A 26,626-nucleotide genomic window follows, 5' to 3' on the forward strand; every position below is an offset into this window, starting at 1 on the left:
TCAACTATTAAGACACAATATTTATCTGACGGAGAGTAAACAGACAATCTTAAAAGCTGGGGGAAACCTCTTTGGTCATCTCTACAGAGCAACTGATCTTGGTTGGATGTGTCATCTAAAGCAACAGAAAATGACCATAAAGAGTTAAGATTTAGTAACCATTAAGTTTATTCCTTTAAACATTAGGAACTAACTTTGAAATGCCCTGTATACCAAGGTAAGTGTTTCATGTCTTTTTTCTAGCTGAAATCCTAATTAAAAAATGTAAGCAATAAGTCAATTGTCTTAGATTTCACAATTCACTTTACAATGTTTCTGGGGGGAATCATTGGGGATCCTTTTCTTTTCTAACATCTCAACCTATAAATAAAACTATCTCAGAGATATGACTGAGACCTTAAAAGTGTCCTCAACAGGGGTGCCTGGTGGCTCACTCAGTTAAGCATCTGACTTCAGCTCAGGTCACAGTCTCATAGTTCATGAGTTCAAGCTCCACATCGGGCTCTGTGCTAAAAGCTCAGAACCTGGAGCCTGCTTCGGTTATAATTATTATATATATATATATATATATATATATATATATATAAAATTATATGTATAATATAATTGTTATATAGTATATATTATACACAATATTATATTATGGATAATTATTGATAATACAATTATTACAATATATTAATACAATAATTAATACAATTATATTATTAATAATATAATATATTATTATTAGGGGAGTCACTGAGGTATTATATATATATATATATATATATATATATATATATAACTATATAGTATTAGGGGAGTCACTAAGATTCTTTATCATTGTTTTCTGAAATGTAAAATAAAGGATTTGAATGAGAGGAAACACAAGGGTCTTTTTAGCTGGAAGCCATAATATCCTCTCAGTCCATATAGGATGGAAGTACATGTTGGGTATCCATCCCCTTTCTTCATTTGGGCAATGCAGTAACAGGGCATAACGCTTCTAATACAGCAAAATAACTATCCAGATCATAGATAAAGAGACAAAGGCAGGCATGCAAAAAAAAGTATATTTTTCAGCTTTAAGAGAGTATATGAAATATGTAACTTACAGGGGACAAGGGTTTAGGGAGGAACAGAGATACAACAACAGTGTACTTATTATTCATATGATTTTATTTTTTTAATCCAGCTTTGTATTAATTATCCATGCATCAGAAAAATATTCACTAGGTATGCATATATGATGCTCTAGGAATATTTCAGCTTGTGTATCAAAGTCTGATGACATAATTTTGTCAACTCTCTTTCCCCCTAAAATTACACAGTCACATGTGAAGTCATGGATTATACTTAATATCAGATAAATTTATCCACTGCCCTCTCTTCACTGAACCCTTAAGTTCTCTTATTCCTAGTCTATATTGTCTGTTTCAGCCAGACTAAATATTTTACACACAAAATTCTAAATTAAAATTAAGGTATTATATTGTTACTCTTAAAATATTGAATATACAACCTATATAACCTGGAGAGAGATGTTATAATTAGCACTCTGGATTTGAAAGGTAAATTGTTTCTGCCAGTATCACAAAATATTTCATACTATCTGTCGTTAGAGAGAACAGGAGGAATTTCTGCTGGAGTGATAATCACAACTTGAGGAAAAAGAGCTTAGGGACATGGTTGCAAGAGCCTAAGCATTTCATGTTGTTTCTTAATGTTAAATATGACAAAAGTTGCATCTTGAAATCTTTAACTTGATGTTTAAGACTTTATTCTTTATCTTACCCTAAGGTGAATTTACTTGCACCAAAATTATCATTAGGATAAAGAATATGATTAATTGGAAGTAAAGATGTGCAATTTCATCTAAGATGTATGAATCATTATATGATGATAGCATGACAGAACTTTGATAATGTAAGCTTCCTGAACTCCCCTGCATAAAGATTTAAAGTACAGAGTACAGTTTTAGGTTTAAGTCTTAATGTCAATGGGAATTATATGCTGCTTAACATGACATCCTACATATTGAAATTATGTGAAAACTCCAGCTATTTAGAAATATTTTTGAAGTAAATATAATGCAGCATGAATGGTGTCAGTGATAAAAATTCGATTTCTATAACTTGTTAATCCTATGCATAACTAACTAATTTGACTAATAAAAATTACAAATGTAAAAGATCTAACTTGAAAAAGAAGAGAAGTGAGTTGCATATAGAACTCAAAAACACATACACATTCTTTTACATAATGGATCATTTAGATACATATATGTATGTGTGATTTTGTGTGCGTGCGTGTGTGTGTGTGTGTGTGTGTGTGTGTGTGTGTGTATGAGCCATAAAGATTTATACACGAGGATGACTTGGTTTTTTGTGCTTTATGCTTATTATTATACTAAAATAGGATGAATTGGAAACATACAAGGGAGAGAAATACAAGTAACAAATATGGAATATACACTTTATAAGTCTTTAGAAATACGCAAGAACTATAGAGTGAACTGTTAGAAGTTAGTGCAGATTATATTTCATATCTGTGGAGACTATGCTAATAGCTCATTACAAATAACTAAAATGTGAAAGGAAAAATACAGTCTATCTCAATGGGCACCGTAAATTCACATTATTGCCACATACATATTCTAGTGTGTGTATCGATTTATTTGATGAAAAACATATTAACAACAACAAAACCTGATAACTAAATAAATAATCCTTTCATCAGCCCCTGATTTCTGCCTTACTAATGCTTTGGTGAATCATCGAGGGGAGTAAATTATTCATTATAAATTTCAAAGAGGAGTCTCCATTGACAAAGCTCTGCTACTGGTCCTTCTTGGAACCAACATCAAGAGAATTCATTGCAATCTCAAATATTGCAATAAAATAGAAGGTGAGAGGCAATCACTCAGGAGAGGTGTCTAGAATGAACTGAGCTCAGGGAGCTACATCCCAGCTGAGTGAGGTGTGTAAAGATAATTATTAATATTTTGACTTACACTTGGAAAGAAAAAGATTAATCAAGAAGTTGCATACAAATGTCAGCCAAGGTTTTAAATACAGAAATCTTTATTCTATTTCTGATGAAGAATCTGAAAGGTTTTAACCATAGCCTTAAATACGGTCACTATATTACAACTTTATGGCATTAACAAAATCAGTTATAGAAGTGTTTCATATATTTGATTAGCTTAAGGCTTATAACAAAGGACCTAGTACAGTACCACCACTATTGTAATAGTAAATAAAAAATTAATTAACAAATCTAATTTGTACTGCTTCATAATAAATTCAAGTTTATGAACAATGGAAAGATATTAGGGGAGTCACTGAGATTCTACCACAACTTTACACTAATAGTGAAGAGTTAAATCTTGTGATACAGGTTTTGTAGGAAGGATTCTCTAAAAAAGTTACCACAACATTATCCCCAGTTAACTGTCTCCAGCATGTTAAAATTGTCAATACTACCAATCAGCAATAATTCATCTTTAACTCTTGGTTAGTCTCTGATAATAAATGTATAATAGAGAAGGAAGAAAATATTGGAGGTCCTCTGGCACTGCGACATGTATCTCCCAACTTCATATCTCATGTGCTCTAGCTAGATACAGACAGTTAAAGGGACAGTCACATTTCCTAACATTCTTTAGCAATAATTTTCCTTGGCTGCCAGAAGGACATCATTTAGATCCGGTGATGAAGGATTCTTTCTCTTCCACTTAGCTATCTTCCATTTAGCAAATCATAAAACATTTGGGTAACACTGATTTTTGTAAGTCAGCGTTTAACTTTAATAAATATAAAGACTTTTGTCTCATTAAGGGACATTTCCATCTGTCTTATTCATTATTCAAGGTATAATGTCTAATGATTCTCATTTAATGTTAATACCAAATATGTATCTAAATTTACATAAAATAGAATCACCCCTTTAGTCCAACCAAGAGTATACGGATGCTACCTACTACAGCTACTGACTCAAATGTCTGTTGCACACTTTCTATGTGTTACTCATCAAGCTAAGTACTTTGCAGTTATAAAATTTAATCCCCATTACCACCCTGTAAGGTAGATATTACTATTATTCTAATTTTATAGATCGAGAGCATGAGGCTAAAAAAGGTAAGTAATATGTCCAATATTCAATCTAGAAAGCTGATTCCAGTGCCCATGCGATACATGATTTGCTGTGGGGTAGAATTCATGGAAAGCCTAAAAAGAGACATGAATATGGATGGAAAATAAGAGATTTTTAAAAACCGTCACTATCCTCTTTCCCTTATTTTCTCCAATCCATGATTCTCATCAAAATGAAAGCAGGAGGCAATAGCTACAGAATAAAGATCAATGTGGTCAATTCAATTTAATTTGAATGGGTTATAAACCAACTGGGTCAAGGCCAGCCAAGTGTCAGTTTTGGTTTTTATAGGTCCAACAAGTTTTGTTCATCAAAATACTCATTTGACCCAATGCTAAATGTTTTGAAAATAAGACCCAAAAGACAAAGACTCTAAGCATTCAACATAATTGCCTTAGCACATGAAGCTAACAGGAGAATCCTATGTAAAGTAGTATTCACTTAGGTGCAAAAACCTGTAGGCAAGACTAACAATAAGATTATCTGCAGGTAGGTGTTAATGAGGCCATTCAGACAGATGAGGTGTCAACAAGGTCTAGTTATTGGGGAGTGAACTTGGGTTACTATTGTGTGGTGGGGAAGCAAGTTCAGGATCTTGACAGCCATTCGTAAAGCTGTTTGATATATCAAGCTGTTTGATATATCAAGAGGGGGAAAAAGGCATCTATCTTATTATTAAAGTTTGAAAGAAAGGTAAAATAAGTGAAGATTTTTCCAGATTAAAGTTAAATATATACCACTGGCAAAAAACAGTGTGAAAAGGAAGTATTGAAAAGTAATCTCTCACAATGAAGTGCTTTTACTCTCATACTTCTGTCCTTTAAAGCCCAAACTTAATGCTTTCCCCAATAAATTCAAAGTTATAACAAGGATTTTATATTGTTAGAATGGTAAACATACAACCTATGCAGACCAAACATTTCTTTGAAATGCAACAGGTAGATAGAATTTAAGATTACAGTTATCAGGTAGAGATGACATAAGTGAGCATGATTATTACCTGGGATTGCAATAAAATAGTAGAGGCACAATAAATATAATCTATTAGTAGATACATATAAGTACCACTACTATTCAACTAACGTGATAATAAAGAAACACAATACTCAGATGACAGCTACCGTCTGGTCGCTACTTGCATACCAAAACATCAGAAGATACTTCTCCGAAATATATTTTTATTGCATCTTTTGTTAGTAACTTGATAGAATATATGCCTGAAAGAGGATGGTATGATAGAGAACTTCTGACATATGTTTAATATCAAATATATATTATCACTTATTTCTTCAAGGTAATTTGGGCTTTAATTGCAAATGGATGTTTTCCTCTGAAATTTATGGGACTTTACTTCTAGCTTGTTAACAGGCTTACAGGATTTTTAGTTTTTAAGTAAAGGGAGGGGGGAGTAAAAATTAATATAATCTGCCAATTTGGAACATTTGCCCAAAAAATTTTGGCTTATTATTTGTGAAGGTTGATCAATTATGGGTGCAAGTAATATGTATGATATTAGTCCACTCAAAGGGATGTATGATCTCTTAAAAATTTTAGAATCATTACAGTGATTCACAATTTATTACAAATGTCAGTTAAATAGATTATAAAGGAACGTGGCTGGCTTTCGGTACCCCTATCTATATTTTCTACACCTTTCTTCCTCTTAGCCCACTAGTTATGGTGCTCCAGAACTTAAGTGAGTTTCACCCCAGCATATTGGTACCTATGAAATTTACTAAAACAGAGTTATGTCCATCACACAGACATTGTCAGCAATGAATAACAGATATAATTTGTCTTAGTTTGAATCTTGATTTTAAATTCCATTACGTAGCCGTTTTAGCTTGCTGAAAGTTTGTATCTAATGTACAATAAGCACCTACTGAATATTTAGTGTTTTCTTTGTGTGGGGAAGTCAGGAAGCATCATTTGCAGAGTCACTCAGTGACTAATTTGAAGTATTAAGTTTGGTGCACTGTAGGGATGGCAAATTCATGAACTTCCATACTCCTTCTCCCCATCAGCCACAGCAGACCTCACTACTTCATCCTAGTTCGCTTTCTGTTTTAGATAGTAACCACAGTCTCAGACACATGGAACAACCTCAGATTCCCATTCAGCAGAGCACTCAAGGCAACCATGAACAATCTGGTATATCCTTGGAAAGACTGATACCCTGATGATCACAGACTTGGGGTACAAATTCAGCCTTGCTGGGGCGCTTGGGTGCCTCAGCAGGTTAAGCATCTGACTTTGCTCAGGTCATGATCTGTCAGTCCATGGGTTTGAGCCCCATGTTGGGCTCTGTGCGGACAGCTCAGAGCCTGGGGCATGCTTTAGATTGTGTGTCTCCCTCTCTCTCTGCCCCTCCCTGCTCACACTCTATTTCTCTTTCAAAAATAAACATTAAAACAAACAAACAAACAAACAAATAATTTCAGCCTATGTGCCTTTCCATAGAGGAGTTAAATGGCCTCTGGTGAGTCATTTAATTTCTCTGTGGTCTGTTTTCATCCTGAAAATATGTCAGTGAAAATATGAAGATCTGATGCCATAAATTTATGTTTACATCAGAATAGAGAATGATTTTTTTTTTAATGGTAGAAGTAGTTTTGGATAAAGAACAAACACTATTAGTAGTTCAGTCAGTTCACTCTTCAGTCTAATGAAAACAATTTTTCCATTGGGATTATTTTAGGGAAAAGTGCTACCAATTAGAAATACTGCCTTTTCCATTTTTAATGCACTATTTTCTTCAAGTATATTTTTGGATGATCTTTATTAATAAGTTAAAGTACACAATTATTTTTGGAGTTTATCTTAAATTTATCTTCCTACAAAATAACAGAGAATACCTAGAAAATAAGATTAGTCTTCCACATTTCAGCAAAATTTATCACAACTTTTTAATTTCTGGTATTTTCTTTCATTATTGTTGCCAAGAAAGCTCAGAAGGGGCAAACACTTTAGGATTAAAATGAATGGAACTCAAACTAGATAATTTCAGATCATTACACAACTTGTTTTAATGTACAAAATTCATTACCAATCCTCTGCATTCACTATTTCCATAAGATAGCATGCTGTTGTTGTTTCCACTTCTATTTCTGTTTTGCATTGAACATTTGAAAAATGTCTTATGTTTAAATATTTTCCACAAAGGATAGCATTCCATATTAATTAACACTGTTTTTGCTAAGAAAAATATTCTTTTTTAAAAAAAGCCAAGGTATAAAATTAGAAATTTCTTCTTTATTCAGGAATACACTATGTGCTTATAAAAGTCTTAATTGTAATGTGTTCTATCAATTATAAATAGGAAATACTAAGTATACAGTCTTAAAAAATAAATTCTGGGTGAGCCAATTTAGGAATAGTCTAGTCCATGGAAACTAAGTAAGTACCTCAATTCTTAAGGGAACAAGCAAAAATTCTACATATGAAAATATATGACTTACATATTTAGAGATCCCTTAAGAATATAGGTAGTATCCATGCTATCTAAAAACATGAAGTCACTCTATTTAAAAATTCTTGAATGGCCGCTTCAGGATTGTTATTCTTTTCCAAGGCTAACTGGTATGTGAATTGGGTCATGAAAGCATTTTTTATTGAATATTATAGTCTAAGGAAACAAATTATACTCTAGTGACAGAATATGTAAAAAAAAAAAAAAGGTCTTGGCATGTTTATATGGTAACTTGCAGACATGGAATGGCAACTTTTCCCTAAAAAATGTAAATATGTATTGTATCTATCCATAATCTCTACTTAATTTTTGCATATCAGCACTATCTCATCAAACGATTCCTAAAAGTTCAAGAATGGTGTAGTGGTGAATCAACCATATGCCGTTATATATTTCAGGTAAATTTTAATGCCATCAACTCATAGAAACAGTGAAGTGTATAAATGATGAAATATAATTGAAGAGAGAATACAAGAAGTAACAGAAAACCAACTAATTACATCAGTATCTTAACATTAATCATCTCTTGATTATCTGCATCAATGAAAGGGAGTGGCTAATAGAAAATCACAGATAATCTATTTAGTGGGAGTGGGTCTCTGGCTTTGTGCTTAGTAGCCAAATTTCTAATTGCCCAGTGTAACTTACTGCAAATGTGTTGTGAGGATGCCCATCACCAGAAGAGTGGCCACAGACACATAATTTTGTTTCTGGAAGCAATTCCTAGATTAAACAAAGAGAATCAGGAGTTGGCTTTTTTTCCCTCCAATCTTAATGCTCAAACTAATAATGTACAATATCATTAAAAAATATTTTTGGATTATTATCTTGGTAGGTGAATATAGATGAGACTATTCCATCTTTGTGTCACGGTTAAAAATGGTATAGATTTAAATAAAAATAATTTGGCAGATACAGAGTTGGATATTTGAACATAATGAATTAACCACTAACCAAAAATAATTCGTCTGCCATGATCTTGACTTAACAACCTCACTTCCCATTTCTAAGCTAAAATTATGGCCAATGTTAATGAATACTCCTATAAATTTAAATGATACTGTGATTTTAGAGTATGGGGTGGTATTTATCCTTAAAACTTTAATTATGTGTTTTTGAAAAAGCTAACTGTTGACTTGTACTCCATTATAACAATACAGATGAACATGAATCCTGTCTTGTCATGAAATGTGAGGATAATCACAGGAATCTCTTTAACTAAGCTGCCTTGGCCATGCATTACTATTAACACAAATGTTGCCATTAAATATATATTTGAGACCACGGAGCCAAACTCTAGAATCTCTGTGAAAACCTGTTGAATTGTACCACTTGCACTGAGAACTACTCTATACACTCAAATGTATAGTTTGCATTTCTATCTGTAAAAGCAAAGTGATTATTTATTGATAAATGACATGGAATGTCATTTTTTACCTAAGTAGCATGAGACATTTCAAAGATTTTGTCTGAAGGGCAAAAGGATTACACTGCATTTGAACAGACCATGTGACAACACATCCTTAGACTTCATGTATGATATGAAAGGATGATCCCCATTCATAAGATCCACAAGGGAAATTATATCAGAAAAGAAGAAAAGCAAGGAGGGCTGTGGTAGGGGTGTCAGAGGTATTTGTAGTGGTTTGATGCATGTAAATATTACATCTTATAAATAATTCTTTTCAAATACATCTCTGAAGTTCAGGGTCTCTGTTTAAGAAGCGGATTGTATATGCTTTACATGACTACGTGCCATTTTCTGCAAGATAAGAGCAGCATTAATTCAAACAGGAAAAATGGCTTCCAAAATATACCTTTCCTTTCATTTCCTATGAAGAAGTATGTTAACCTGATGCTGGCAGATGAGGACTACAGAAAAAAAAATGTTCAAGTTATATTTTACTGTCAGAATCCAACAAACACGTTTTCATCTAAATTATTTTGTCAACAGCCTTGTAGTACCCTTGCTAACCTTATTTGGCACCAGTGCATAATTAGATACACAGGGGTGTGACTCCAATTGAAGGTGTTGGCATTGTAGCACTCTGTGAAAATATTAACTATGAGGTTAACTCCAATTTTCTCTTCTTTAATTAAATGCACATGGTACTAATGAGGTAACCTACTGTTCCTTGATAGCACTAATTAGCTAAGAGGAGAGTACACTCTCACACTGCAATTTAAACCTAAAAATAAGGTTGAAATATGCTAATTGCAGGCAATTTAAAACAGTACAAGTTGAAGAACTAGTCATAATAAGAGAAACTGACTGCTTTACAGCTAGGCAGCTGTAACTTTGGTTAAAATCAAAACAAGCCACATGATTTTTGGACTGCTATTTAACAAGGTCATAAGCATCCTAAAAAAAATGAAATGCGACCCCATACTGTAGCAATGAACCATACTAACAAAAAATCCTCAGATGAACACTCGTCAACATAAAAGCAAAAGCAAGTGAGCATCGCCAGAACTCCGAAGGCGCCATGACACTATTTACATTTATACTGAAAACTAAACTCCATAAATAAGCAATATCACCTTAAACTCTTTCAAGAGCACCCAAATCAAATATTGTACTTTGTGTCTTCAACATACCACAAAACACACTGGAGTCCTGAAGATCTGCCATCCCAGTCACGGGGTCAGAAGGAAGGATACATAGAAGCTTACATAATAAGCCTCGACACTCGAGAAATATAGAAATGAGAAATTTCCAGATAATGTACAAGTACAGTGATAAAAGGAATACACAAAAGATGCTATGGAATAAAATGGTGTAGGTACCATTTAAGGAATACAGGTGTGAAAATATCAGAAGGATTTTATTATGAGGAGATTTTCACTACTCCTCTCTACAGATGAGAGGTTTGGGATGAAAGTAGCCTGGAGCTTCACGGTGAGAGAGAATATTCTCCATTCTTAGCTCAAATGACTCAGAAATATAATTTCAATAAATCCAAGTATAATCCAAACGTATTTTCTTGAGTTGCTTCTCAAACATTTCCCAAATGTGGTTTTAAATGATAAACAATGAGATAAACTTTGATACACAGCATGCTTCTGAGAGACCTTCAGATCATTAAAATATATGTTCTCACTGTACAAAGTATATTTTCCTTATTTTTTGATTCTGTAAAATCCATAACGTCATATTTTTATTAATCAGAAACTTTAACTCACCAAAACACTCACAGATGGACAATGCCAAATCATTCTTGTTAACACAGATAGAAATAAAGTACACTAAAATGATAGTGTCATTCATTGATCCTTAGGGACAAGAGATAGGGACTGCCCCACACTAACGACTCACAGTGACATTTTTTTTGCCCCTGCCACTTAGCATGCAAAATTATAAAGTCTATGCATTTTAAACAATAGAAAGAGTTGAGCAAGCAGGGTGCCTGGGTGGCTCAGTTGGTTAAGCAACCGGCTCTTGATTTGGGCTCCTGAGTTTGAGCCCCGAGTCGGACTTCGCAGTGACAGTGCAGAGCCTGCCTGGGATTCTCTCCATCTCTTCTTCTCTCTCTCTGTCCCTCCCCTGCTCTCTAGCTCTCAAAATAAATAAATAAACTTTGAAAAAATTAAAATAAAAAGAAAGAAAGAGTTGAGCAAGCAAGAGTTAAAAAGCAAAATTTGTGAAAATAGAAAGCCAACTTAAAGTTTACTGAAGAACAATAATAGGAGAAAGCAAATCATTTGAAAGGCAAAAGCTTTTAACTCCAAACTAATAACTCCTGGAGTTAAAAGTATGTGGGAATAAATTTTGCACTACCATTAGCCCGTCACCCTGTCTTGCCAAAAGGCTTGGTTGAAAAAACTGTGCTTTGAAAAACCCACCCAACTTCTTCTCCTGCCTGTCCTAGAGCTTTCTACAACAGAAAGTGATAGAATATTGGCGACAGAGGCTAATAAGTCTCTAATCAACCATGCTTTACTAGATTCATGAAGTTGCGGGTCTGTAAAGGAGTAGCAAGGCGAATGAAATCAGTCACTTAGAAATGGGTCTCCTACAGGCAATCTGACATATTCCAACAAATTGCAGGAAAATACAATGTGAATGGATATTTTAAATGTTTGCATCTGTTTCAAATAAGCACAAAAGAACCTCTTAACAGTGAAAAGGCCAGGACAGTGTACTGGAATGAGCTTTCGACATTAACTTCAGAAGGAATCTATTCTTCTGTTAAATATGGATCATTGTAATTTTCTGTTAAAACAATAAAAGGTAAGCCATTCAGTGTTGAAAACAAAAATACTAGCTCTGGAGACAGTATGACAGGGTTCAGATCCTGACTCAACACTTAGTAGCGGTGTGAACTTGAGCAAGTTATTTAGCCTCTCTTGGCCCCTCTCTCTAGGAAGGGTAATAAATGACACCATCATAAGATCAAATACACTGATTTGTATCTAGAACAGTGCTGGAACCCATATGTTCAACAATGTACTTAATATTTATTCGCTGTCATTACTGCCTCAGAACATTCAATTTTTTTTCAAATAAAAATATTATTAAAGTCCTACTATGTATGCAGTACTACATGCTGTAAAGTATACACAAATTCCCAAGACATCATATCTGCATACAAATAGCTTTCAGTCTCTCATTAGACTTCATGATACAAATCAAAACCTCTTTCACATGAATAAAAAATCTTTTGACCACGGAGGTAAAATATCTGTACTCTGAAAACTACATGACAGTGATAAAAGAAATTAAGCATGACACAAATAAATGGAAAGATATACCATGCTCATGGATTGGAAAAACTAATATTGTTAAAATGATATTACCCAAAGTAGTCTACAGAGTGAATGCAATCCCTATCAAAATACCAAGAACATTTTTCATAGAACTAAAACAAATAATCCTTAAATATATATGGAACCATAAAAGATCCTGAAGAGGCAAAACAATCTTGAGAAAGAAGAACAGATCTGGAGGTATCACAATCCCAAATTTTAAGCCATTCTACAAAGCTATATTAATCCAAACAGTAATGACACGGGCACAAAAATAGCCACATAGATCAACAGAACAGAACAGAGAGGCCAGAAATAAACCCACACCTATATGGTCAATTAATCCATGACAAACGAGACAAGAATATACATGGGGAAAAGAGAGTCTCTTCAACAAATGGTGTCGAGAAAACTAGACAGCTACATGCAAAAACAAAAAACAAAAAACAACAAAAAAAAGTGAAACTGGACCTTTCTTACACTGACAACAAAAATAAACTCAAAATGGAGTGAAGACCTAAACATAAGATATGAAACCATATAACTCCTAAAAGAAAACCTAAGCAGTAAACTATTGGACATCAACCTTAGCAATCCTTTTTTTTTTTTTTTTTTTTTTTTTTTCCGCGGTGGAAGGGGGATCTATCACCTCAGGCAAAGGCACAAAGGCAACAAAAGCAAAGATAAATTATTGGGACTACATTAAACTAAAGCTTTTGTATAGTAAAGGAAACAATGAACCTAAAGGGAAACCTACTGAATGACAGAAGATACTTACAAATGATAGGGGGTTAGTATCAAAAATATATAAAGAGCTCATACAACCAATGCCAAACAAAACAAATGCTCCAAATCAGAGGACCTGAACAGATACTTTTCCAAAGAAGATGTACAGATGGCAAGCAGGCACATGAAAAGATCCTTGATATCATTCATCATCAGGGAAATGCAAATCAAAACCTCAATGAGGGGCGCCTGGGTGGCGCAGTCGGTTAAGCGTCCGACTTCAGCCAGGTCACGACCTCGCGGTCCGTGAGTTCGAGCCCCGCGTCAGGCTCTGGGCTGATGGCTCGGAGCCTGGAGCCTGTTTCTGATTCTGTGTCTCCCTCTCTCTCTGCCCCTCCCCTGTTCATGCTCTGTCTCTCTCTGTCCCAAAAATAAATAAAAAACATTGAAAAAAAAAAAATTAAAAAAAAAAAAAAACAAAAAAAAACAAAAAAAAAAACCTCAATGAGATATCACTTCACAGTTGTCAGATTGGCTAGTATCAATAAGGCAAGAAATAACAAGTGTTGACAAGGATGTGGAAAAAAAAGGAAACTTTTGGGCCCAATTGGTGAGAATGTAAACTGGTGCAGCCACTAGAGAAGACAGTGGGGAGGAATGGGGCACCTGGGTGGATCAGTTGGTTAAGTGTCCCCCTCTTGTCAGGCTTGGCACTGACAGTGGGGATCCTGCTTGTGATTCTCTCCTTCTTTCTCTGCCCTTCCCTCTTCTCTTTTTCTCAAAATAAATTAATAAATTAAAGAAAAAATAAAACAGTACAATGGTTCCTCAAAAAGTTAGAAATACCATACCACCCAGCAATTCCACTTCTGAATCTGAAGAAAACAAAAACTCTAATTTGAAAAGATATATGTACCCCTATGTTCATTGTAACATTATTCACAATAGCTAAGACATGGAAGCGTCCTGAGTCCCATCAAAAGATGATGAATAATGAAGATGTGGCATCCATGTATACAATGCAGTATTACTCAGACATAAAAAAGAAAGAAATCTTGCAATTTGCGACAACATGGATGGACCTGCAGGGTATTCTGCTAAGAGAAGTAAGTTAGACAAAGAAAGATAAATACCATATAAGTTCACTTACATGTGAATCCAAAAAAACAAAACAGAAACAGTCTCATAAATGAAGAGAACAAATGGGTGGTTGCCAGAGGGGTGGGAGGATGGGTGAAATAGATGAAAGGGATTAAGAGGTACAGACTTCCAATTATAAACTAAGTAAGTCATGGGTATGTAAAGTACAGCATAGGAAATAGAGTCAATAATACTGCAATAACTTTGGTGACAGATGTTAACTAGACTTATTGTGGGGATCATTTCATAATGTATATACATGTTGAATCATTACATTGCATACCTGGAATTAATATATTATTGTATGTCAATGATATTTCAATAAAATTAAAATAAAATACATTATTTTTTAGCTTTTTAGAAACCTGATGCAGCAAAGCAAAAATTAATATGATTGTGTTTGCATTCAGTAACAAGGTGAAGTGACTTCTAAAAGAAAGAATATAATTTTTGCAAAGTTGATGAAGGTATACGTTTCATAGAAAAATAGGCAAGAATTATATATTGATCGTTTATAACAAATAAAAATGTTTTAAATAAGTTTGTTGCTCGAGGCTGGCGGAAGCTGTGCTCAAACTTTTCTTTAACCTTTCTTCAGATTTTATTTTTTTATTTAAAACATTTTTTTTAATGTTTATTTATTTTTGAGACAGAGAGAGACAGAGCATGAACGGGAGAGAGTCAGAGAGAGAGGGAGACACAGAATGCGGAGCAGGCTCCAGGCTCTGAGCTGTCAGCAGAGAGCCCGATGCGGGGCTCAAACTCACGGACCGTGAGATTATGACCTAAGCTGAAGTCAGACGCTCAACCGACTGAGCCACCCAGGTGCCCCAGATTTTATTTTTTAGTAATCTCTACACCCAACATAGGGTTTGAACTCACAACTCCAAGATCAAGAGTTGTATGCTCCACTGACTGAGCCAGCCAGGTGCCCTTTTCTTTAACATGTTTAAAAAAAGCTGAAATACAATGATATCTGAATGGAACCGTAGTCCACATTTTAAAGGTACACAAGTTTTTAAAAAAGTGTTTAGCTAGTCAAGAAATATGGCCACTCTTGACCTGGTATAAAACAAGAACAAAATTAAACAGTTGGTTGGCCTTTCTTCTACTCCAACTGTTTAGTTTGTTGGTTTGGTTGGCTGTTTTGAGGCCATTCATTATATCTTATGGAAACTGCCCCCGGGAAAGTGTGGCCAGGGTTGTGCCAGGACGTTCTGTGTTGGCTTAGCAAATTCAAATTGCTTCATCCTTCTCCAGCCCATGTTTGAAAAACAGATTCAAAGCTGTCTAGTTCTGAAGAAAAGGTGAAGAAAACAGGACTAATGCCTGGAAAAGATTTTGTATATTTCCTTAGTCCAGTGGCTCAAAGTGGTTGGGTTAGCCCTGCCTTCCTTTTTTTCCCCCTGTGGCACAGACTGCAAAACCCACATAAAGTTGAGGAGCACATGATGTGGCCATCAAAGAATCACTTTGCAGACAAGGGAAATGAAGTCAAAGGAGCTGAAATTATTTACAAAAGGTCATGCTTTTCTTTTTAAATGTTTATTTATTTTTGAGAGAGGGGGAGGGGCAGAGACAGAGGGGGACAGAGGATCAAAGTGGGCCCTGTGCTGACAGCAGAGACCCCGAAGCAGGGCCTGAACTCATGAACTGCGAGGTCATGACCTGAGCCAAAGTCAGATGCTCAACACACTGAGACACCCAGGCGCCCCAAAAGGTCATATTTTTGTATTTATTTTTAAGGCTTCTGTGCACAATTGTACAGGTTCTCAAACTTTAGCATGTGAAAAAATCTCTGGATAAGTTGTTATAACTGCAGTTTCAAGGCTACATTCCTAGAGAATCAGATGCAAAAGATCTGGGATAGGGTAAAAGAATATGCATTTAAAAAAGCATCTTGGTGATTGTGATTTAGAGCTTCTTTAATTCTACTTTGAGAAACCTTGTCTTTTGTGTTCAGGATATTTGCATTACAGGTAAGTTTCATTATTTCATTCTATTTAGTCAGTCAACACTTTTTTCAGAAGGTTGCCATTGTCTCCATCTAGATACCACAGACACTTGGGAAGATTTGTGATTTTAAAGTACTTAATAGTAATCAACTCAACACACTGAAATTTCCAAAATAAGATTTGATCCCCATTTCATAGTGAAAAAGTACTGAAGAATTAAGAAAAATTACAGAATATAACAATGTTGAAGTCAGATTTTTCGCTCTGTTTTTGTCAATCCTGTCTCATTCACCTCAGAAAACTGCCATCATAACTGGCACTAATTGGCACCCTTGTTACAAATCTCAGCAGAGGAGTCAAGAATAGAAAGATATGGACACCTCTTACCCAAGCACCTGGCTGTCTGCACAGGTGAGGCTGAGATCAAGGATGGGACAGATGACCTGGCTGCCGTCTGTGAGAAGGATAAGACCTACAACTGTTCCCTGACTATGTAGACAACTTGAATCTCCAGGGATGTTAATCAAGTATCTCTCATGTGTCTAAAGTCACTGAAAAACAAAAGATGCCCACAGTGCTCCTACAAGTGATGTAGTTATTATATTTTAAGAGGGGATGAAGGCAGCAGTTAACAGACACTTCTGGCTTGAGATACTCCTACAGAATATTAGTGACTATTGTAATTTTTCTTGTGATTTGCTTGCTTATTTTATTCAAGAAAATATTTTAAGCTCTTCTGAAAAAAAAGGGAGTTGGATTTCTCATGAACATCTGGAGGGCAGAAGAGAAAAATTTAAGTATGTAATAATTACTGAATTGATAAAATGAACATACTGAATGTAATACGATTTTTCCTTTTCCTGAGTGTGTTGAGGCTAAGCAGAAATCACTATGCAAACATAAGAATAACAGTCCCAGTTTTATGCTCTTCTTTTTTACTTTGTAGTTGAAAGAAAATGTAGATGTGTCTTGCTACCTTGAGTTAGGTGAGGTAATATAGGGTCAGAGTACGCCATGGGAAAACAGCTTTCTCTATGAAGTGAGAATGTACAGAGCAGCGGTCCTGTATGCCAGCACAGGACACCACAGATTTACTGATCACATATTTTATGTCACCATAATGAGTTCTACTCTATTTTTTATCTTGGCTGCTGACTTCTTTTTAATCCTCAACCTCCCCTTCCCCTCTGGTCCAATGTCTGGGCAGAAAGCTTGCGCACACACCTCTCCTTTGCCACTGTAGGGAAACTTAAATCCCCACTCAAGGGATCTTTTCTCCAACTCACTTCAGAGGCCCTAGAAAGACCCAACCCATTCCCTCCTGGACCTGCTGGTGTCCAGTCAGCTCTCCCCAGGAGTCTCTTTCTTGTGTGAGGAAGAAAATTTCTCTCAAAGTTCTCTTGGTATTTGGAGTGTCATGAGCTTTGACATCTGAACCAAATTTTGGGTGGGGGTCCCTCTCACTTCTGTGGATACAAAGTCAAGCGGTAGCACCTAACCCAAAGAATTTATAGTCAAATCAGGAAGACAAACTACTAGTGACTAGTAACATATTATATGCTATAAAAGATGGATGCGCAGGGTGCCATGGAAGCATAGAGGAAGGACAGAAAAGGATTTTAGCCTAGGTGATGATGAGTAGATGTCGATATACAAAATGGGTATGTGGTGGGTGGAGGTAGGGAGCTTTCAAGATCAAAGGAGCAGCCTATACGAAGGCTTGCAGCTAAATGACCCCCTGCTGCATTCAGAGAAACATAGACAGATGGTCTAGCAAGGCCAGAGAACAGACAGGGTGGCAGGCATGAGGACAAAAGGGAGAAGCAGAGGCCAGATCTTCAAGAGCATCACGTAAAGTGGCCTTCACGTGCATCAAATTTCTCATCACTAAATGTGTACTTCATCTGCTTTTTCTCTTGGAGGATTCATTGAAGGGTTAAATACATAAAACATTTCGGAAGTATTTAGAATACTATAACTGTGACCCTGAAAGTAACTGACCAGTACATGTTGGCACAAGTGATTCTTTTAAAATCTTTACGGTGGCAAGAAATCACTTTTTGTTTCCAGGAATTTTCCTTCCTCCTCCGTCCAGTCAGCTGCTTTCCTAGGACCTTACATATGTCTTATTCCTTATTATTTTTTCCCAATTCCTTAAGTCTACTGGTAAATTCAAGTATATTTAAAGTCAGTTCAGTATCAAAATTTCATTTGGAAAACTGGGCTGCAAGACCAGAAGAGTACTAAAATGTAATGTGTCTGAATCGTGTCCCAATAAAGGTACAGAACTAAATTAACTTTTGTATTACCAAGCAAAAGTTAAGAAAAATAACTTGATGTGACACACCAGGATATTTTTATCTCCCAGAAAGTTTTGTGATTAACTACACTGAAAACTTTGGAAAACATAAGATCTTAGTTCAATTTTATAAATGCAGCACTCAAGGAAATGAAATGAACTTTTTAAAATTTGGGGTTCAGAAAAAGAAAGGAATGCTTCGTACTAGATTTACTGGATATTGCCCCTTTCCTTGCTATTTGGGGCATTCAGAATATAATTTCACAGATGATATATTTTTCTTAATGTGATTTTCAGACTCCATCTAATGGAAAATGCCTGGTTAGGATTAAGAGACATAGTACAGATGTTAAGCTACATTTGCATGCAATTATTTCTAAAACAAATGCCAGGGTACAGAGTCTATTGAAATGGCTTTCAGGACGGCTGGCACAATGCATTAAACCAGCTTCCAATTTCTAAGTAAGTCAATATTCTGACTATTTCAAGTCAAGACACTGAGCACAAGCATAAACCTTAGATTTTTTACCTTGACACATTGTCCAAGAATGTATGGACATAGGGTTAGAGCCCAAGAATTCAGGGTAGGGATTTAACATTTTTTAAAGAAAAAGCCTTTCTTGCTTAATTAAAAAAAATGCATTTTACGTTTTAATCTCCATATCTGAAAAAAATTAAAATTACTATGAAATAAGTTAAACTAATAATTTAATAGGTGAAATAAAACAGAGAGTAATACATTAGAAGTGCTGTGTAGCTTTCAACTTGATTCAGGGTTTTGTTTGTTTTTTTTCAAAAACAACAAAAACTATCCATAAAGTTATTAATTTTTTGTTAGTAGAAACCTTAGCTTAGCTGATGGTCTTGTAGTGATACACTTTTAAACGTCATACTAGAAGTAAGACACTCTTGTTTAAAGTACTTCTGAAATGCATCTATCCTCAATTTTAACAGATACATCGTAAGTAGTGAGTGGCAGGACAAAAAGGAGCCATTCACTGCCTTTTTGGAGGAGGCGCTAACCCTACATGTCCTTGGAGTCGATGGACTGGGCAAAACCTTTAATTACCCCTCAGGAATCTTTTCCATAGACATGTATTTTCGGATTTGGACTTGACTCCATGAATGAAGTACGCAGAGCAACTGCTGTATCTATTACGCATCACGACAAAACACTGAATCATACTTTCATTGGTCAAAATTCAGAAAGTATCAGCGTCTCCTTTACCGTGTGCTTTACTCCTCGTTGAGGAGCAATTGAAATCATGTAGCCCTAGGAATTTACGAGGGGACTAGAAGTTGTGGCAGGTCCTTTTCTGATCCCTGCAGGGGAAGCAGCAGCAGCCCTTGGATCAGCTACTTTTTATCCGCTGTTGGTCTCAGTGGCAGCTCCTTTTCTTGCCAATAATGATAAATGATAGACTCTTTAATGAGGAATAGAGACTGCAAGCTGCACACACAGAAGCTTATCTTGTTGGCATCTCTGATTATAATTTGCTCCCTATCAACCTCTTCTCCCTCCTGACTGTGATGTGAGGTAGAGAGGAAACCTTAAGGAAGAGGATCAATTATTTAAAAATAGTACTCTTTCCGACAGAAACTCTTCCCATTAGGCATAGAAAACTCTCATGATGCCAAGAGAAACTCCCGCAGAGTCCCAGCCCTGCCCTGCACTTTTTTTTTCATATCAAAAGATTATTCTACACATTGTTGGGTAAACATCTAACTGCATCATCAAGTCCCACTGCGTTGTCAACAGTGCCTCCCAACAGGTGGAGATGATGAAGTACAGGACAGAAAGGAATATTGGAAGTCAGAATCACTCCAGTAGAATCTTTTAACCATAGTGGTGACAGAGACTCCTCCAGGGAGTCTCCACTCATTCCCCCATCTCTTCCCTTGCAAACCACAGCTTTATCGCAGTCACAAATGGATCTAGATCCTGGACAATGAAGACAATCAAGAAAAGGCAGGATTCCCGTTTCATACCTCATCATCCTTGTTATTTTAAACTTGTTTTCCAAAAATGAAAAATTTGAGAGACCTTTTGGACAGCAATTAAGAGGCATATGCTATCAGTGATTAATACCAGGATAAAAAGCACAGGAATTGGAATCAGACAGACTTGAATTCATGTAGCAGCTCAAACTACCAGCTATGTGACCTCAGATAGTGTAATTTAACCTTTCCAAGCCTGTTTCCTATTCTGAAATAAGACAGCATAAATAAACACATTATCGGGTACATCAAGTGAGCACTGAATATATATGGTAGCCAAGTGAAATAAAATCACAAATGCTTTAGAATCTCTCTTTTGTTAGAGAAAAAGAGGCATTAAAAAAGAATAGGAACATGAGAAATGTGACTTCTCTAACATCTCTGGTTGACGCCTCAGCTTTCCTTTTCATTGGCTTAGTCACCTATTTAGTTATGATCACCCACAACACCTGTCACTAAAGGCCGGATGGGGACTAAGATAAAGCCCTTTATTGGGCAGGGGAGTCTGTATCACTACACTGAGCAAGTACAAAATCCTCACACAGATACATGAGTGAACTAGTAGTAAAAGGCTGCTCTGTATTCGCAAAACATGGTTTAAAATATCAAAATTAGTGTTTGACACTTAAAATACGAAAATACAATTGAAAGTAACTAGATTCCACGAGGTAAGATTATTAAAATAAATATAATGTAACTTCTCCAAAGAATTTATTTTTGAGAGTTTAGGTCCACAAAAAGATGGACAGCTGAGATGTGTTCTGAATTAGAAAAGATGGAAGGAGAGCAAAAGCTATCACAGTAATCACTATGCATAACAATAGAAAAAGAAAATAGTAGCCCAGAGCCAGGATCACAAACTTGCACAAAACCACCAGGGCTATATATGTACTAAAAATAGTATAGAGACGCCATTTTTTAAATGTATTAAACAGTTTACCAGGAAAGAAAATGTCAAAATTTTAGAATTGTGTTACTCTTAGAAATTATTCATTTCTAAGCCAGGACCATGTTTCATTATCCAATAGCTGCTCTCAAGAATGAAGCTAATTTACATTTAAAATAGGAGTACAGTCTACTCTTTAAAAGCACAATGGTAAACACACCAATTTGACAATTACATTAATATGAGTATTTGCATAATCTGTCTTCCACACCTGTTCTTAATTTGAAGCAGCTGCAGGACAAATCACATCACATTAATCTCAATGGGTATGTGTGTGTTCCAAACAGTAATGCGCGCATCTTATTTTTCGAAGATCTTTTATTTTTTAAATGTTTCCTGACTTTTAAAATTTTGGTGAAAGTTTTATACAAGCCATAATATTTATTAAGTCAATATTAATTAGTGGAATAAGCATAAAATCAAATAATAACATTAATTAGAGGAATAAGTATAAAACCAAATTAGTGGAATAAGCATAAAACCCTTACATTATTGGCCTCCTCTGTTTCAACATGTGAGAATACTGATTTTTATCGCTGGAGGTTTTTCTTATTTTTTAAGTAACATGTAACATGTATTTTATACACAACAAAAAGGATTAAAAAGAACAATAAAAATATATCTAGAAAACTTCAGTAAGAAATATAACCAGAGAATCAACAGCAAATGCATTAATGGAGAATCAAGCAATAGCTACAAATGATCTGGAAATGTGTTTGCAACACGGATAATTGTGGCATCTTTTGGAACATCTTTTCTAAACTGGATTCCATTTATGTTTTAACAAAACTATATCATAATTTAATGAGCAGAGATTTACTTTCATCTTGTAAAGGATACACTTTGTTTATGTGTATTGAAATATATACTCAGTGCCATCAAAAAGGAAGTCAGATTATTATTGTTACATATTCTTCTACTTCATGTATTTAAATCATTCAGTTAAGATTCTAGCTGGTAGAATCTAAGAGACCCATGTAATCTGTCAACAAAACTGTCTCTCTTTAATCTTCTATTATGCATGGGAAATGAAATTAGAGCTTTCTAAAGATGTTATTTATTTCCTGAAAATTGAATGAGAGCATGAACAGTAATGAACTAGAGCAATAGAGACGATCTGTTTATTTACAGGCTGTTGACTTCCATAGAAGTAAACATTGAATGCCTCAATTCTTAGTTCAGTATTTCATTCAGAATCCCATTTTTACAAGTGCTTTCATTATAGTAGAAGATGAAAATACTTAAAACATTCATTGTAGCTTGCATTTCTATTACATTTTTTTATGCTCATTATTTACCAATTCTCAGCATAAGAGAAACTGAGAGTCAAAAGAGTTAAGTGATTTGCTCAACTCTCAAAACCTGTACCAGCCTTATAGACCAGGCATTCTGACCCCAGAATATTCTTTCTTATCACTCAGAGCTGGTTTTCAATTGAATAATAGCCATTAGTATAAATAAACAGGAGAAAACATTTTTAATAACAAAATATTTTAAAGTTTCTTTTTTTTTCACTTCACAGGATCTGAAATATTTCAACTCATGGCTTTATGTACTAGAAAACACCTTCTTTTTTAATTTTTATTAATGTTTATTTATTTTTGAGAGAGACAGAGACAGAGCATGAGCAGGGGAGGGGCAGAGAGAGGGAGACACAGAATCCAAAGCAGGCTCCAGGTTCTTAGCCATCAGCACAGAGCCTGACGCGGGGCTTGAACCCACGAGCTGTGAGATCATGACCTGAGCTGAAGTCGGACGCCCAACTGACTGAGCCACCCAAGCACCTCCAGAAAACACTGTTTCAACAGTGACTATAATAAAAGAAAAGAACTATTTTCTATTTAGATAAATATAGTGCAAATTCTTACCGAGAACCAAGACTGGTTACTCTAGGAGCAGAAAAATAATTTTTATTACTATATAATTTCAGCAATAAAACCAAGTTATAGTGATTGTGAGAAAAGCAATTTTCACAGTTGTGACCTCTATATAATTATATTTCTAAATATTCCTTATTTTATTTTTCTTCATTAAAAAACTTACATATATAATTGAGCGCACAGAAAAGTACTCTAAACAGATAAGCTGGCATGTCATGGGGCATGTGGAACATAATGGAATGAAAACTATATTTGTATGTAATGAATACGCAATTGTATAATATTCTAACAACAAATTTCACTTTTTCTTTGAGTATCAGAATATTTTAACCTCAGTAAATGAGCTGTAAATTTCTAAATTTTAAAATAATCTTGTTTCTTTTTGTTTTTGCTATCGACAAAAACTAGCTCGTTATCAAAGTTAAAAGCTTTTGACATGTAACCGTAAAGAAGGTTGATTTTTTGTAAATATAAGCTCCTGAAAAGGTCTATTCTTTTGCTAAAAATAAAGGATTAGGATAATAAACTTCTAGAGCTGCAGACAAAGTCAAATCTTCTCAGTTGACAGAAAAAAGAAAATGAGGTTACACAACTAAACTGCCTTCTCCAAGCTCACACAGTTAGTGAGTGATGGAGCCAATCCTTGGATCCAAAGCCTCTCCTGACACCACAGAATCTGACCTCTTCTCTTTATTACAAAACCTCAGCTGAACACTGACAGGTCATTTACAACACGTTCATGCTTTTCTAGATCCGAAACTAAGCTATACTCCAATGGATGAATATACAAATAAATCTTACATGTAAGAGGTCTAAAAACTATAAACCTGCATTCATTTCTAGACTGGCAGAATGATACCACACGCACGGATGCACACAGAAATGCAGGTGATCGCATATATATATACACGTGTTAACACGATCACCGGGAGCTTGGAGTTCAGGTGAATTTCAATTGTTCATACTTTTCGGAACTGCCTGAATTATTTTTTTGTGAGCACACATTGCTTTAATAATCACTCAAAATTAGGCTACTTGAAGATTTTCAATAAAACATAGAACAGTAGTTATATTTTTCATACAACACGTTAGCTCCTAAAAACCTTTACAGACATGAAGATTCATCACATGAGTGCTCTTGATTTTTCTTATTAAAACAGGGTTTATACTTTTGCCTTAGTCTCAGCAATGCAGAAATATAAATACATAACTACCTATGGCACGAGGGTTTCTTTTAAATGTGAAGAAATTATTAAAATACTTTTTTCTCCTTTTCTTCTGCTTTACAATCGGAGTAAAAGTAAACCCCCTTTGGGATTGGCTCTCCCATTTTCCTTTTAATCATCTCTATCCTATTACTTGTTATGCTTAGACTTGTTTCCATACTTCTCAGATTTTGGAACTCAGTCCTCAACAAATTTTAAGGAACCACAAACAATGCCTTAGGAGGGACAAAAATGAGGAAAACCTTATTTTGCTCAGTCTGTGAGTGATGGCTGATTCACTAAACACTTAGAGAAAAGAAAAATCCAATTTATTCCATAGAATGCTCTAAAAAGCCATAACTGTCAAGCAGAGTTTTTTTTTTTTACCTTAAACCACTGAGTTTTGTTTAAAATGGCTTAGAAAAATGGTTATTATCCTGAATTTCTATCTAGCCAGATTGCCAACTCCCTTAGGATAGGAACATTTTGAAACCCCTGTGGTACCTGGTGCCTGCCTAGCAAAGTGTCTAACACACTGAGGGCATTCAGTCATGTTTCTTTGATGGATTGATTGACTGAGGATGTAAATTCTAATACACGGAAATACTGTAAACCACTTTTGAAATCTTACTGCTCTTTTGTTTTTTGCTTGTGGTTTTTCCATTGGAGCATGATAATCATTTGTTTCATATGAAATTATAGAGAGTAGGCTTTTCAATTTATATCTACATTACTCCTGAACTCTCTTCTTATTAACTAAGTATCTAGTTGAATAGAATAGGAAGCAAAAAGGTAGGGAGTGGGGAGAAAATATATTAGCCAACCTTTAGTTTAGCAGTGCTGGAAATTATTGAGTGGGAATGCCAAATAAAATAACTACATCAATTGCTTAAGTAATCATTTCTAATTTGGTTTAAGAAACATTTCTCACTATCAATTATGTCGAGAACAGATGTTTCCTTTAAAGCAATTTATATTGGTATGACATTGTGAATCAATGCCATTTTGACCCTTTAGTGATGGCAAGATACATCTTCGCATTGAGTAATTCATTTATCAGTGCTCCATCAGAAACTTGGGTTCTTACTGCACATTGCTTCAACAAGTTCATGTATTCTCAAAGACTCAGGAATCACTAATCAGAAACCACTTGAGTCTCTTTTTTTTTAATGCTTATTTTTGAGAGAGAGAGAGAGAGAGAGAGAGAGAGCGAGCTAGCAGGGGAGGGGCAGAGAGAAAAGAGAGAATCTCAAGCAGGTTCTGTACTGTCAGCACAGAGCCCATGTGGGGCTCAAACTCACAAACAATGAGGTCATGACCTGAGCAAAAATCAAGAGTCAGACACTTGGGGTGGCGCCTATGTGGCTCAGTCAGTTAAGCGTCCGACTTTGGCTCAGGTCATGATCTCATAGTTTGTGAGTTGGGCTCTCTAGTCAGGCTCTGTGCTGACAGCTCAGAGCCTGGAGCCTGCTTCAGATTCTGTGTCTCCCTCTCTCTCTGCCCCTCCCCTGCTCGTGCTCTGTCTCTCTCAAAAATAAATAAAAACTTAAAAAAAAAATTTAAAAAAGTCAGACACTTGATCAACTGAGCCACCCAGGAGAACCCCACCTTTTTTTTTTTTTTACTATATGTATATACATCTCTGTATTTCATAGATTGATTTCAATATTCTAGTATTTATTAAAGGGGGTGCAAAATGGGTCCTGCAGGTCAGAGTGGGGGAGAAAGGGAGGGAGAAAGGAAAAGGAAAAAATGTAATAAAGAAAAAGGGGAAAGAATGTAAAAAGGGAGAGAAAGAAATGTACATCTTCTTTAGAGGGAAAATGAGCTCTCAAATATTATATCTTTCCAACTCTTCCCTATTTCTTTGCACCTAGTCTACATTTAGCTGCCTGCACTGGAAAGGTATCAGGGTTTGATCTTCTTGCCTAATGATATGCAAAATGACCACTGCAAGTAAGTATTAGAAATAAAATGAAAAGAAACCACATACAGGAAGAGCAAGATAAAAAACAGGTAAACAAATCCTTAAAAAGATCATAATTTTACTAGGGAATAAAAATAATATGGTCACTTGGCTTACTTTGCTTTCAAAATTTATGATGTATTTTGTTTTTAATTTTAA

The 26,626-nt window shown here is 35.2% G+C and overlaps 1 protein-coding gene across 12 annotated transcripts in view; it reads right to left on the bottom strand.

Annotated features, from left to right (window-relative positions):
- FOXP2 (forkhead box P2) overlaps window positions 1-26,626 on the bottom strand; it is a 568,827-nt gene that overhangs the window by 114,297 nt on the left and 427,904 nt on the right. For 9 of the 12 annotated variants that reach the window (XM_058724536.1, XM_058724534.1, XM_058724527.1 and 6 more), the window contains one exon: window positions 8,255-8,329. The exons of the other annotated variants lie outside the window; for them this stretch is intronic. In XM_058724536.1, the coding sequence (XP_058580519.1) occupies window positions 8,255-8,329 (75 nt within the window). The remainder of the gene's footprint in view (window positions 1-8,254; window positions 8,330-26,626) is intronic. 12 annotated transcript variants of the gene reach the window in all.

Source organism: Neofelis nebulosa, chromosome 4 (genome assembly GCF_028018385.1).
Source record: "Neofelis nebulosa isolate mNeoNeb1 chromosome 4, mNeoNeb1.pri, whole genome shotgun sequence".
Taxonomy (NCBI): Eukaryota; Metazoa; Chordata; class Mammalia; order Carnivora; family Felidae; genus Neofelis; species Neofelis nebulosa.